This window comes from Armigeres subalbatus, chromosome 1 (genome assembly GCF_024139115.2).
Source record: "Armigeres subalbatus isolate Guangzhou_Male chromosome 1, GZ_Asu_2, whole genome shotgun sequence".
NCBI classification, from domain to species: domain Eukaryota; kingdom Metazoa; phylum Arthropoda; class Insecta; order Diptera; family Culicidae; genus Armigeres; species Armigeres subalbatus.
The window spans coordinates 300,392,040-300,406,694 of NC_085139.1; the positions used below are offsets into that span (position 1 = coordinate 300,392,040).

At 43.5% G+C, this 14,655-nt stretch overlaps 1 protein-coding gene and 1 long non-coding RNA gene across 2 annotated transcripts in view; both read left to right on the forward strand.

Annotated features, from left to right (window-relative positions):
- The first annotated feature begins 4,036 nt into the window (after window positions 1–4,036).
- On the forward strand, window positions 4,037–5,023 carry LOC134216476 (uncharacterized). Its single transcript, XR_009980691.1, has 4 exons — window positions 4,037–4,164; window positions 4,224–4,345; window positions 4,404–4,524; window positions 4,580–5,023. It is a non-coding gene; the product is annotated as an uncharacterized LOC134216476 (long non-coding RNA).
- Window positions 5,024–7,087: 2,064 nt separating this feature from the next.
- The window catches only part of LOC134207810 (nose resistant to fluoxetine protein 6-like), a 77,306-nt gene continuing 69,738 nt past the window's right edge, over window positions 7,088–14,655 (forward strand). Inside the window, exon 1 of the mRNA XM_062683744.1 lies at window positions 7,088–7,741. Within this exon, the coding sequence (XP_062539728.1) occupies window positions 7,354–7,741 (388 nt within the window). The 5' untranslated portion in view covers window positions 7,088–7,353. The remainder of the gene's footprint in view (window positions 7,742–14,655) is intronic.

Below are 14,655 nucleotides of genomic sequence, written 5' to 3' on the forward strand. Positions count from 1 at the left end.
GGAAAATGGGTGCATTACCCTAAATACATGTATTAAATTGAGATTTGTGGTTATTTGATTTGTGTTGGTGCTTTGGCCCTCCAGTCTAATTGCTTCTTTTGTCCGCTTTGGTAGTTCTGCTCTACCCGCTACCGGAAACCCGCAATACTGGCGCCCAACGTGGGGCCCGAACCCACGACCACAAACCACGACCCTGAGATTAAAAGTCTCATGCTCTACCGACTGAGTACCGGATGCGCTCTCGAGAATAGTATCCGAAGCCGTTTTCACAGTGGATCAAGTGGTGGATCCGTGGTACAAGAAGCTGGTATATAGAGTAAATAGTGAAGGAGACAAGTTTCCGGATTTTCGTATCGCAAATGACACCCTGTTCAAGAACTGTCGTTGCAAGGATGAAGTCGGAGCAGTATACCACAAATGGAAACAAGTCGTTCCCAAAGAAGAAAGAATGCTTCTGATCCGGAGATTCCACGACGAGCCAGCGGCTGCACACCTAGGATTCTACAAGACTTGGCACAAACTACAAGCCCACTACTACTGGCCGCAGATGCAGCAGGAGATCAGAGACTACGTGCGGAACTGCACAACTTGCAAAGCCTGTAAGGCGCCCGGCGTGACGATGATGCCGCAAATGGGGAAGCCCAAGCCGGCGAAGATTCCTTGGGAGATGATATCGATCGATTTCGTGGGTCCACTCACGCGCTCTAAGCGAGGGAACACAGTGTTGCTAGTGATAGTAGATTGGGTGAGCAAGTATGTGATCGTCAAGCCAATGCGCACAGCCGATTCGCAAAAGATGGTGGAGTTTCTAGAGGAAGAAGTATGTTTGAAGTTCTCACGTCCTCGGCTGATACTGTCGGACAACGGGAAGCAGTTCGAGTCCATGGTCTTCAAATCTTGGCTAGCAAAGCACAAGATCGGCCACATGAAAACCGCCTACTATTCGCCACAAGCGAACAACGCCGAACGCGTCAATCGCGTCGTGGTCACTTGCATTCGGACGCTCCTTGACGGCGATCATCGTGAATGGGACGACAAGTTGCCGGCTATCACAGCGGCGATCAACGCGGCGAAACACGAAGCAACGGGTGTAAGTCCACACGAAGCCAATTTCGGACGTAACCTGCTGCTACACACGGATCTCTACACACAGCAATCGTTGAACACGGCGGAGGATCCAAAGGTCGCCCAGGAGATGAGATTGTCGACGATACGCCGTATTCAGAAGCTCATCATCGAGCGGATCAAAAACAGCCACGAGCGAGCGAAGCAGCGATACAATCTACGCACGAGAGCGGTGTCGTTTAAGGTCGGAGATCTGGTTTGGCGCCGGACATTCATCCTTTCATCGAAAGCGGACCAAATCAACAGCAAGCTAGAGCCGAAGTTTGTTCCGGCAATCGTGAAGGAAGCCCTCGGAACAAATGTGTACCTGTTAGAGGACGTTTTGAGTGGGAAGAAAGGTCGATTCCATGCGAAAGACATCAAAGCCGATTAAGCGGCACTGTTCAAGCTATGTACGCAGGTAATGCCTGCCAACCAGAAGCAAAGGTTGCTGAAAAACACCAATCACTGGGAACAACGACGACAACACATTTCTCTTCACTTTCGCCAGACCGATCGAGGAACTATTCCGCTCAACCGAGCAAGGTTCCAAATACTCATCAAGCTATGTAAACAGACCAAGTCTGTGGACCACGAGCACAGCGCTCACGAAAATCCGTCGCCAAGCGTGATAAATGGCACAAAGTCAGGTGTGATGAGCAACAACTTTAATAAACTACCTCTCCACCTCGACCATTAATCGGCAAAGCAACTACCGGAGGAAGACCACCGTCCAAACGCAGAGGAAGGCCGTAGTGGTCGCAGAGCAATGCGGTTCATTAACATTCCCATCGCGCTAAGGAATAAGCCACAACGAACCGCGCGCCGTTCACGAAGCGAGAGAAATCGTACCCTGTGCACTGGAAACGGATTGCAGGGAACTCTGCAGGACGGCAGATCAGTCCCTGGATAGGAGGAGTGGAGGCCTCAGGTCGAGGACCAAAAATCCGTTCGGCGGGGGGTCGAAGCTTACGGCCACTATTCGGCGCAAGGGAGCAACGACTGTGCAGTACTGAGAGTAGAGGAGTAGGGGACAAATGGTCCCAAACAAGAGTAGATCGCATAACTTGCGGTCCAACCAGGCAAGAAACTACGGTTTATCCAGCATTCCCATCGCGCCAGGGAATGAACCGTGCTCCGTTCACGAAGCGAGAGAAATCATACCCTGTAAACTGGCAACCGGTTGCAGGGACTCCACAGAAGAGCAGATCAGTTCCTGGGTAGGAGGAGTTGAAGCCTCGAGTCGCAGACCAAAAATCTGTTAGGCGGGGGTTGAGGCTTACAGCCACTATCCGGCGCAGGGGAACCACGATTATGCGGAGGAAGGAGAGAAGCAAGAAGATGTTGTCTGGGAACCGGACAACTGGGATAAACAACAGCGAACACGAGAGAAGAAGCATCGAAGACTGCTATCACGAGCACAGCAGGTGGCCATGCCGTTAGCCGATCAAGAGAGAGCGAGCCGGTTCATCAAATATTCGTCGACACACCGTACAGAGCTAAAAGTGGCAAAAGTACATCCATTAAAATCGTATGCGTGGCCAAGAGTTAAAGCACTGGGGGTTGTCATGAATGGTAACGCGACCCAGGGCGCGGTAAAACCCTATTTCCCGGCCTCGTGACAATTTAGTCGAGTAAATGCGTCTTTTCTCAGTATTCAATACAAAACCAAAACCAACCAGTTTTGTCCTTGTAAATAGTCTGTAAATATAGCTTCTTAGTGATTTGTGTGCGATTTCGCCTATTTTAGTCAATACAATAGGCTTAAATCCGATTTGAATGTTTTGCCGTAGTTTGGCTTGGATTTGTGGAAGCTAGCAAGGACTTTGGTCAGAGACGATTTGAGAGGTCGAAGATTCTGCCAGATGCAGCTGGCGTGTTGTTGAGGCAGTTAGTGATGATGATGTTAGGAAGAAGAAGATTTGGCAAGCAGTCTAGGCTTGCGTATATAGTTGAGTTAGGTTAATGAACCGATTGTAACTTGAGGTCTGCTCAAGAGTTTAGTTGACCGATTTGTCTCTGACCATCATCCTAGGAGGATGATTGAAGAATTTTTGAATTTTTCATAAATCGTTTGATCATCGATTTATGAAAAATTCTTCCGCTACGGTAGAGTTGTGTTACGTTTAAAACAGTAAGTTTGTTGTGACTTAGCAAAACAGCATAAAGATTGGAAATACGCAGCTAAATAAAACGCAGTTGTCGCCTCACGTACCCACATAACGCACCAACCGCCACTTTGAACGTGAATTAAAAGAATCCACCCCTGCTGAAAACAAAAAGCCCATTCACGAGGCGCCGCGGAGAATTGACAGATGAGTCGATTCACACGCACACCACAAACCACCAAATCGCATGCGACGACAGCAAGAAAAGAAACGACACTTTTTCCGGTTAGGAATGGGCGTTTTTCAGAAAAATATCGATACTGCCGAATCGATGTTTTTATTATCGAAATATCGATGCCGAAAAATATCGGCGTTGAAACATCGATATTCCGATATATCGATACGCCCAAAAAATTAAAAACACGAGCAAAAAAAAAAAGAAAAAGAATTTGAGACTTCGATTTCCCATTTCAGATTATCGAATCACACATCAAAGATTCGCTGTTTTTAACAGATTGTGCCTAATGTGCTATATTTTTATTTTGAAAAAATCGAAATCCGATATCAGCAACAAAAAATCGATACGGTCAAATATCGAACATAAAAAAATCGATACAAAATATCGATTAATCGGAGCGAAAATATCGATTCCCGATATATCGTATCGGTATCGCCCATTCCTATTTCCGGTAGCTCCGTGCGGTTGCATCGTCGTCACCATCGCGAGGAGGAAATAATTGTGCTGATTGGCAGTTAAATTCACCTTCATCAGCTTCGCAAGTGAGTTTTAGATTTAACCGATTAAAGCCGCTTCCAAACCAAATCGAGCAAAGACGTCTTTGTTTCTACGACGTGAACCAGATTTTGGAGGAACAGCCGCGGAAACAATCGCGGCATAACGAGACTCCAAGCAGGGGGCGACTCCTCGAGCGAGCGAGGTTTTGGATTTGAGGTAAGAAAAAAACCGACAGTATGATCAAACTGAACTTAATCAAAAGTTTGACAAATTAGGTGCAAACGCCGAGTGAAACTCGCACGGGAAGTCCGGAACCTGGCAGGACAGGGAAAAGAGAAGCAGGCAGATCACCATAATTCGGTTTCGGCCGAGAGTGCTAGCACCTAGCGATCTCAAGGTAGGCAGGCCTCTCTATCACCACGATACAGATCTAACCTCAAATGTTTCGCACGCAGATCAGACAAAAGCCAAAGGTGAATCGCGTGGAAGAACACCACGATTTCGGTCGGCAGAAACCGTCTACGGTTTGAGCAGTCAGTCAGGATACAGACAGGACGAAAGCACCCCATCGTTTGGGTAAGTCCAACTGTAAACAGGAGCGAGTAGTCGTGTTATCATTGTCCTTCTACAGGGTGTTTCTGGAGTATCAAAACTGTTGCACGATTTCGGACGGAAATCTCGTCATCGACGACGAGCTCAGCAAGGGCCTCGGAGAGATCCCATCCAGCAAAGCGGTCGCACTGGACGGCCAGAGGGATCTCCAGCGGAGGCAGCAACCTTGTGAGTGGCGCGGCGAGGGACAGCGCTTTTGGCAGAATGCGTGGGTGGTGCGGCGATAGTCGTCCGTCCGCGACAAGGATCGGTACGGTAGGGGGACGCCCCATGTAGCCGCTTCCGAATGCGAACAAGGGCACCGTGAGTACGGAGAAGAAACCGTGAGTAAGAAAGCTGAGGTGTTTTGTAAAGTAGGAAGATAGAGAAAGAGGAGTGAAAGGGAAAGAAGATAAGATGACTAGGAGGTAGGAAGTAACAGAGGAAAATGGGTGCATTACCCTAAATACATGTATTAAATTGAGATTTGTGGTTATTTGATTTGTGTTGGTGCTTTGGCCCTCCAGTCTAATTGTTTCTATTGTCCGCTTTGGTAAATCTGCTCTACCCGCTACCGGAAACCCGCAATACTCGATAGAATTACGTTCGAATCGAGATACACAATGCCACCCCTGGTTATTTTTAATACCTCAAATTACAATCAGCAACCACCGCCGCTCTAGGTAGCTGTTCAGTTTCCCAGATTCTGACCATCAGTTTGTGCAGGCAAGTGGCCAGCTTTTCCGAGCCCATTTTGATGTGCTCAGCTCCGATACCATTCTTACCAGCTGCTTTATTGATCTCTAGCTGTTGGATGCCATGCTTAACTTGTTAATATGTACGGGATTGATTGTTTTACTATTTCCAAACTGTTTGTAAATTTTTGATAATAAATAGTCGAAAATCTGTATTTTTAAAATAATACAGTTAAGCGTTTACTCTTCTTTGAAAACTTGAGAAACGGTTGAGCTTTAAAGTTCAAAGTGTATCATATTTTCGTGACGATCTCCTATTTTTGCATTCGCAAAGTTAACCTCAATATAGAAAACACAGACGTAGTCCTACGTCAAAAACTACTTGTATCCGCAAGCAGGCTGCGCCAAAGCGCACTTGCCCAGTTTCTGGTGTTTGAGATCCAATTCGACTTTAGGTTTCGCTCAACAATTATCTGAGTCCTCCTAAGTCCAATCTTTTGAATTGCCTTGAAAATTATGGCGGTCGTGATCTTAAATGGTACTAACAGTTTATTTTTTGAACGATGTTCTACATGAAACATTTAATACATGTGCGTCAAATTTATGTGCCAGATTTGAAAGTAATAAATTCAATGAACATTGAACATAAAAAACTGCAAAAAACCTTACTTCAATACAAGATTAATAAAAGTCAGACAAGCTACGTAATTTCTCCTCTTTAACTATTTTTTTTTTATTCATTTCTTTATTTGATAGGCACTCTGTGTTTCTTAACCGCTACTGTGCCGTGATCTACTGTGGTATTCTGCTGTACAGAATCCACACAGAATATATTTTTAGACATTAGTTGTTGTTATGATTGCCGGGTCCATCTCGTCGTGAGTCCATTGTGTCCTTTTGTCCGTATCGTGTATCCAATTGCTCGTTGCATTGTTTGGTTGCCGTTTATCCGGGTACGTTGGAGGAATGCCTCCGAGAAGAACAATTTGTCAGTCGTCATCGGGCAGCCGTGTCGGTAAGACGCGCACCCCAAAACGCAACCGTTTGGGCTGCACCTCAGGCGACTGACAAGGGCTTGGTGGAGGGGCTGGGAATCGAACCCATGACCGTCCGCTTATAAGGCGAACGTGTAGCCAACTACGCTACGAGACCCCCTATTAATAAAAGTAACAAAAAACAATTTGATTCAATATTAACATGTATTTATAAAGTTTATAGTTTCAATTCATTAGCATATTCACAGTAGTGCTCATCAAATAATATTGTCAACATTCCTATCTTCAATGTAAAGAATTTCTTATGATCAGTTCACACTAATTGTAGATCTGATCTGGCTGAGACAACGTACTCCATGTATTGTGAAGTCATGAAAATATATTAGGACTGAAAATTTCAACACTGAACTAAGCTTCGACCACAAACTTTTCCTGTTTTGTAGCTGTGCATTTTAATGCTGAGCTACGAAAAAAAATCAGCGTTTAATGAACACATTTAAAAAAAAACTCTATTTTGCACTAATTCCTCTAACGCATGTAAAATCTTTTGCAAAACATTATCACGTCTCGCACCGATATTATCTATATGGTTGAAATAAGATCCCACATTGTGTGTTGACATGCAATTCAACCACGCGCTACCAAACCATATTAATGCCGGTCAGGTCGCGCGGTAGCTCACCACCGAAGCGTTTCTTTCCTCGCAATGCAATGGAGCGAGAACCAATATGCCTTTTGTGCTTTAGCCCGAGCCGTTCAAACAGTCCGTTGGGCCGCAAACAAATCGCGGCCCGATCGCGCGCGGTTACTTTTCCAGAACTCCCCAATGCGTCGCCAAAGTTGTCGCGGGTGCACGCGCAAACTTTTCACAGATCGTGCGATCAAGCTTGCCAGTCTCAACCTGATCGCGACCCGGGACGCACGCTCGATATCAAACATCTCTCGGTGGATAGACAGTCGCGGTGTCGTTCCTTCAGTGCCTCTACTAATTATTTAAGTATTTTTTTTTTCTGAAGAGCGGGAAATGGCGGTGTTCAAATAGAATATCGGCGGGTCAATATTGATTGTTATTGGTGCGAGATCGTTTCCTGCGCGCTGAAATTGCAATATCAACAAAGTGAGCCATGAAGCGAAAAGTGCTGCTTGGGTGGCCGGCGATTCTGGTGATCGCCGTTTGTCTGACGTCGGCTGAGGCCGATCGCAGTGAATTGTACGACGGTGACTATGATCTGAAGAGCAACGGTCAGCTGCATGTGCCCGACGAGCGGAAGAAGATCCTGGCGGCGGTTATCCGGGAGCGATATGGATCGTCCGCCGAGCGGGACTCGAGAGCTGAGCTAAGACGAGTTCCGAACGGTTCGGAAGGTGGGGATGGTGCGTTCAGGGGGATGGATCGAAAGTTTTTGGACGATTTGAGACAAGTGGTGGGTGATTTGGAGGGAAAGGATTGTCGGGGAGATTTGATTTCGGCGCTGGGAGCAATCGATAGGAGAGAAGCATGGGCAGTGGCAAGTAAGTCAACTTTTTATTTCTATGATAAAATTGAAGAAAACAAAATCATTTAAAATTATGAAGTAGGGATTTTTTTACGATTTAGATAAAACACCACATTATCATTTCAAATATCTAGAAAAAAGAAAAAAAATAATACCGGAGAAAAAAAACCATAACAAACTAATTTTCCACAAACAGATAAGCATTGGCAATCAATAGTTTAATTTATGTTGATTGTACCAAAAGTGTCTGTGTTGAAATTCAATTTGCAATGAATAAAGTGAGCGTAGCGGAATATAAATCAAAGAGATTTCTTCTCAAGGTGTGTATTGAACTATTTACCTGTGGTAGTAGGTTGTCTAGTCTTGATGTGCTTTTAATCAAATACCCAAATACTGATTTATTTTGCAATAGTATGTGAACGAATTTTGAATGTTTATAATCCGGAATTTCTCCTGCTATTCTCCTAAAAGATTTTTATAAGGTTTCCCTGATGCAATTTCCGTAGGTATTCCTGAAGAGTTTCCCGAGAAATTCTTTAAATAATTCGTTAGAGGTATATCGAAGAAGTTTTCAAGACGCAAGTTAAGTATAAGGATTTTTTCCAAGGTTTTTATATAGGAATGTTTGAAGGAATATCTTGATAGATTTTCGAAAGAATTTCTGGATCTATCTACTAAGTAGTTTCCTGAGAATTTGCCGAAATAATTCCTGCAGGAAATTCCAATGGAACTTCTGCAAGATTGTAAAGAGAAGTTTAAGAATTTCGTAAAATTCATTCAGAAGTTCCTTCGGAAATTCTTGAAAAGAATTTCGGCGGAATCACGGGAGCCAAGAAAGATTATCTGAAAATTTACTGAAGGAATTCCTGAAGAAAATTCCGGAGGAGTTTCCAAAAGAATTCTTATACAATTTATTTTAAAAAAATCTAAAGGGTTATGTACAAGTCACGACCGCCCAACGTAAACTACTTATAAATTTCACGAAGTTTCGTGCAGCGAGTCAAAAATTATTCCAGATGGAAGCCGAAAGGATAGAAAAAAATCTGCACACCCACGTTGATAATCCTGCTAATCGACGATGGAACCTACATCAAAATGGATTTCGGACAGCTTCCTAGCCAAAAATGGTAACATGGTAACGGCACGAGGAGTAGTTCCTGGGAAGTTTAAGTTTGCTTTTTGGGCAAACTTGCAAAAAAAAAACAGATGATTTTGGCAAGGGATATGCAGCTGTGGAGCAAAGACCTCACTGTTTGTGACGAATAAGACGATGGACTCGAAGTTGTACAAGGAGGCATGTCTCACCTTTCAAGCTGTACAAGGATGAATGTCTACCTTTCATAAAGCCCATAAAGGTCCTGTGAAGTTTTGGCCAGATTTGGCGAGTTGCCACTACAGCCGGGAAGTCATCCAGTGGTACCGCGATAATAACGAAGATTTCATCGATAAAAACATAAATCCACGCAACTGCCCACAGCTCCGGTCCATCGAGACATTTTGGGCAGTAATGAAGCGAAAGCTTAAGAAAAGTGGAAAAACAGCTCGGGACGCGACTCAGATGACCAAAATGTGGAACAAATATGCCAAGGAAGTTGACTCCGGAGGTGTGCAACTTTTGATGCGAGGGATAAAGAATTTATTATTTATTTATTCAGACTAAGGCCGAAGTGGCCTGTGCGGTATATAAGAGTCTTCTCCATTCGGCTCGGTCCATGGCTACACGTCGCCAGCCATGCAGTCTACGGAGGGTCCGCAAGTCATCTTCCACCTGATCGATCCACCTTGCCCGCTGCGCACCTCGCCTTCTTGTGCCCGTCGGATCGTTGTCGAGAACCATTTTCACCGGGTTATTGTCCGACATTCTGGCTACGTGCCCGGCCCACCGCAGTCGTCCGATTTTCGCGGTGTGAACGATGGATGGTTCTCCTAACAGCTGATGCAACTCGTGGTTCATTCGCCTCCTCCACGTACCATCCGCCATCTGCACCCCACCATAGATGGTACGCAGCAGTTTCCTTTCAAAAACTCCGAGTGCGCGTTGGTCCTCCACGAGCATCGTCCAGGTCTTGTGTCCGTAGAGGACTACCGGTCTAATGAGCGTTTTGTAGATTGTCAGTTTGGTACGGCGGCGAACTCTATTCGATCGGAGCGTCTTGCGGAGTCCAAAGTATGTACGATTTCCAGCCACTATGCGTCTCCGAATTTCTCTGCTGGTATCATTTTCGGCAGTCACCAGTGAGCCCAAGTACACAAATTCTTCTACCACCTCGATTTCGTCACCACCGATGCCAACTCGCGGTGGGTGGCTCACATTGTCTTCTCTTGAACCTTTTCCTATCATGTACTTCGTCTTCGACGTGTTGATGACTAGTCCGATCCGCTTGGCTTCCCTCTTCAGTCTGATGTAGGCTTCCTCCATCTTCTCAAAGTTACGTCCCATAATATCAATGTCGTCGGCGAAGCCAAATAGCTGGACGGACTTATTGAAAATCGTACCACTCGTGTCAATCCCTGCCCTTCGTATTACCCCTTCCAAAGCGATGATGAATAGCAGACACGAAAGACCATCACCTTGCCGTAACCCTCTGCGGGTTTCGAAGGGACTCGAGAATGCCCTTGAACTACCCACATCACCCGATCCATCGTCGCCGATCCATCAATCGTATTATTTTATCCGGAAATCCGTTTTCGTGCATTAGCTGCCATAGCTGGTCCCGATCACCCAAATGTAAAAAAAATCTGAGTGGAAGTGTAATGATTAAGCTTTTAAGAAAAGAGTGAATAAACATTGTTTACATATGATAATATATGAAATTTACGGTGAATAGTGAAAAACGTAAAACAAGTTCGCCATTTTGTGCCCGGTTCGCGATTGTGACGATTGTGCTCATGCTGTTGAAGATTCATGGAAACTCCGGTGAGATCCACCCTTATTTAATATCTTTATATTTTAAAGGATTGACAAGATTTGATTTCAATGCTTATTGGTTAACATAAACAGAAAATCCTTTAATATAATTGAGTATTAGACATCGGATTACGATTGGTTTGAATAAAAGTTTGATTGAGAGGGGTGTACGCGGAGTCCGTGTGTTGTATTGCCGTGGATCGCATATCTGTCCTATCTTTGCTGGGTTTCCTATTCATATGGGACAGACATGCGATTCTAGTGTATCTAGTGTGTATATATATGGCGGTGTATCTATGTGAATCAGGTATTTATGTGAACCGATTATGGAAAAATGGAATTTTATTAACCTTCTGTCTGTGCTCAAGAAAACTTACGTTGTCTGTGCTCTGGGGTCAAATTGACCCCAAATTGAAATTGCTATAACTTTTTTAATGTTTGGCCAATTTTGGATTTTTGGGGCAGTTTCGAAAGATAATTTAATCATCTTTCAGGTCGTAACCGAAGATTGACTATTGATGGGCGAATACATCGCGGGGAGGGGTTTTAGTGAACAAGAGTACAAAAACAGGGATTTTTTATGCTTATTTTACTTATATCCGAAAATCCTACCCATTTTGAACTGCACCTTTTTTAAAAATGCTATGCAGGAAGGCATGTGCTTTGGCATGAGGTGTTGATAAGTTTAGAACTCAGCCGCCAGGTGGTCGTATATTTGAATTCATTATTTTAGACTACTCAAGATATTCCGATATATAGAATTCTCCTCAGTGTAAATATAAAAAAATCTTCTATTCTATGGCACAAATTTAAAAAAGGGAAGAAGTGCTCATTATATTGAGCACCGCTTTGTAGTGCTAGACATCCTGAACAATGTTGCCGAATACAACTTGGGTGTAGGTATGAGGGATCTCAAGCTAAAGCAATATTTCATATATGCAAGAATATTGCAAGTACACTAGCGCCGCCTATTTGTAAATTTCCTTATTATTTATTCCGTCACATGACAGTCTATTCCCACCAGACGAACTTTGTTACAGACGTCATCTTTACAAATTTCAAAATTGTGGGATAAGAATATTTACAATGAGGAAAATTCCATATATCGGAGTTACATGAGTGGTCTAAAATAATGAATTCAAATATACCGCCACCTAGCGACCAAGCGCTAAACTAATGAATGCCTCATGTCAAAGCACACGCCTTCCTGCATAACTTTTTTGAAAAGGTGCAGTTCAAAATAGGTAGGATTTTCAGATATAAAATAAGCACGAAAAATCACTATTTTTGTACCCTTTTTACGAAAACCCCTCCCCGCGATGTACCCGCCCACCTATAGTCAATCTTTGGTAACGACCTGAAAGATGATTAAATTATCTTTCGAAACAGCCCCAAAAATCTAAAATTGGCCAAGCATTAAAAAAGTTATACCAATTTCCATTTGGGGTCAATTTGACCCCAGAGCACAGACAACGTAAGTTTTTTGAAAAAAGTACACTGTAGCGCATATTTTCAAGATTTTTGAAGTGAATTTGCACCTAGGAGACAGATCTCGGCGAGTTTTACCAAACTACCAAAAATTAGGAGAATCGGTTGAAAATTAAAAAAATGGCAGCCACAGCCACAGCCGCTGAACTCACGTAGTCATCTCCTCCGCTGCCTTGACTTTCACTGCCTGTACTCTCAGCGCCATTCAGATGCTTCCACCTTTCGATCACCACACGTTCGTCCGTCAAGATGCTCCCATCCTTATCCCGGCACATTTCGATTCGCGGCACGAAGCCTTTGCGGGATGCGTTGAGCTTCTGATAGGACTTGCGTGTATCTTGAGAACGGCACAGCTGTTCCATCTCCCCGCACTCCGCTTCTTCCAGGCGGCGTTTCTTCTCCTGAAAAAGGCGGGTCTGCTGTCTCCGCTTCCGTCGATAACGTTCCACGTTCTGCCGGGTACCTTGCTGCAGCGCAACCGCCCGCGCTGCGTCCTTCTCCTCCAGAATCTGTCTGCACTCTTCGTCGAACCAATCGTTCCGTCGACTTCGACCCACATACTCGACGTTGTTCTCCGCTGCGTCGTTAATGGCTGCTTTGACTGTATTCCAGCAGTCCTCAAGAGGGGCCCCATCGAGCTCACCCTCCTCCGGCAACGCTGCCTCGAGATGCTGCGCGTATGCAGTGGCGACATCAGGTTGCTTCAGTCGCTCTAGGTCGTACCGCGGCGGTCGTCGGTACCGAACATTGTTGATGACGGATAGTTTTGGGCGCAGTTTAACCATCATCAGATAGTGGTCAGAGTCGATGTTAGCGCCACGATATGTCCTGACGTCGATAATGTCGGAGAAGTGCCGTCGATTTGTGATTCTGTCTGCAGTGGTGATCTCCAGGTGTACCGATACGGGAGGCTGTGTTGGAAGTAGGTGCTGCGAATGGCCATATTCTTGGAGGCGGCGAAATCAATTAGTCGTAGGCCGTTTTCGTTCGTCAGCCGGTGAGCGCTGAACTTTCCAATATTTGGTATAAACTCCTTCTCTTGGCAAACCTGAGCGTTCAAATCTCCTATGATGATTTTGACGTCGTGGCTTGGGCAGCTGTCGTACTCACGTTCCATTTTCTGGGTTAATAGGCTAAATTAAGTTACAAACCAGTGGCAGCTGACGCCTAAACATGTTTTTAGATCAACATATTAAAAATAATAGTCAAGCCATCTGTAATAATGTTTTTTAAATAAATTTATTTTTTCCGCCTTTTGATAAAATTCAAACTTTCGTTCCCTTAAGGATTTTACACTAGATAAAAACATTTTTGCCTTTCTCGTACAACTAAGTTGTACCAAAAGGCTATCATTTCACTCCGAAAACGAACTTTTTATAGAAGCCTCTGAGACCCATAGTATTATATACCAATCGACTCAGCTCGACGAGCTGAGCACATGTCTGTCTGTCCGTGTGTATGTGTGTGTGTATGTGTGTGCACAAAAGCTATAAAAAATATTGGACAATTTATCGGATAGTAATCCCTAACCGATTTTCTCGCAACAAGTTTTATTCGACAGGGGACAAGACCTTGTTGATCACTATTGAATTTTATAATGATCGGTCATTGCGTTTAAAAGCTATGAAACTAAATGCGAGAAAGGCACCATCAACGCTAGGTGGATTAATCTGGATTTTTCAATAATCTTTGCACATGTCTGGAAAAACAAGTTAGTAAAGATTGTGCCAAGTTTTTAAAAAGTTGGCTTTACTACCATTTTTTTAATGAATGTGCAAATGAATAGAACGGCATGTGCAATGTGCATGAACAACAGCAAGCATTGACTCTCGATATCAGCATTGTTATGTGCGGTGTCACAATGGATTTTCAGCTTGGCACATTGATATTCGATTTGAAATCTCAAATATGAATATCATTTCATACTGCAGTGTATGAATTTGACATTTTGAAGCCAGATTTATAAAAAATATGCATTTTTTCAGTATATAATGTGAAATAATCATTTCTTATCGGTGCAAATAAACTAAAATTTAAAATATTCATTCCAGCCTCGGTAGATATTCATTGTTTACGCTTAAAATACGCTTAAAATTTCAAAATCCAATAGGTTTGTAAATTCAATAATCTCCTTGTTTTACTGATGTGGAATAATGTTTATTTTTTAACATACAATTTGTTAGAATTCAAATGAATATTCTTTAAAATTCTTTTTTTTTTATAACGACTTGGGATTTAAAATTTACTGTGAAATACTTGAAGAAACATCCAGAGTATTTTCTGAAGAAACTTCCGGTAAAATTTCTAGATCAACTTCCGGATAAATTCCTGATGGAGCTTCTTATAACTTATACTATTTTCTTTTAGATGGAGCTTCTAATTCCTTTCCTTATTTCTCCTGAAGAAATTTCCAGAGAAATTCCTGTTGGAACATCCAAAGGATTTACTGAAGAAACTTCCGGAAAAAGTTCAGAAGGAACTTCTGGAGGAATTCTTGGAGGAACTTAAGAAGGAATTCCTGTAGAAACTTCAGG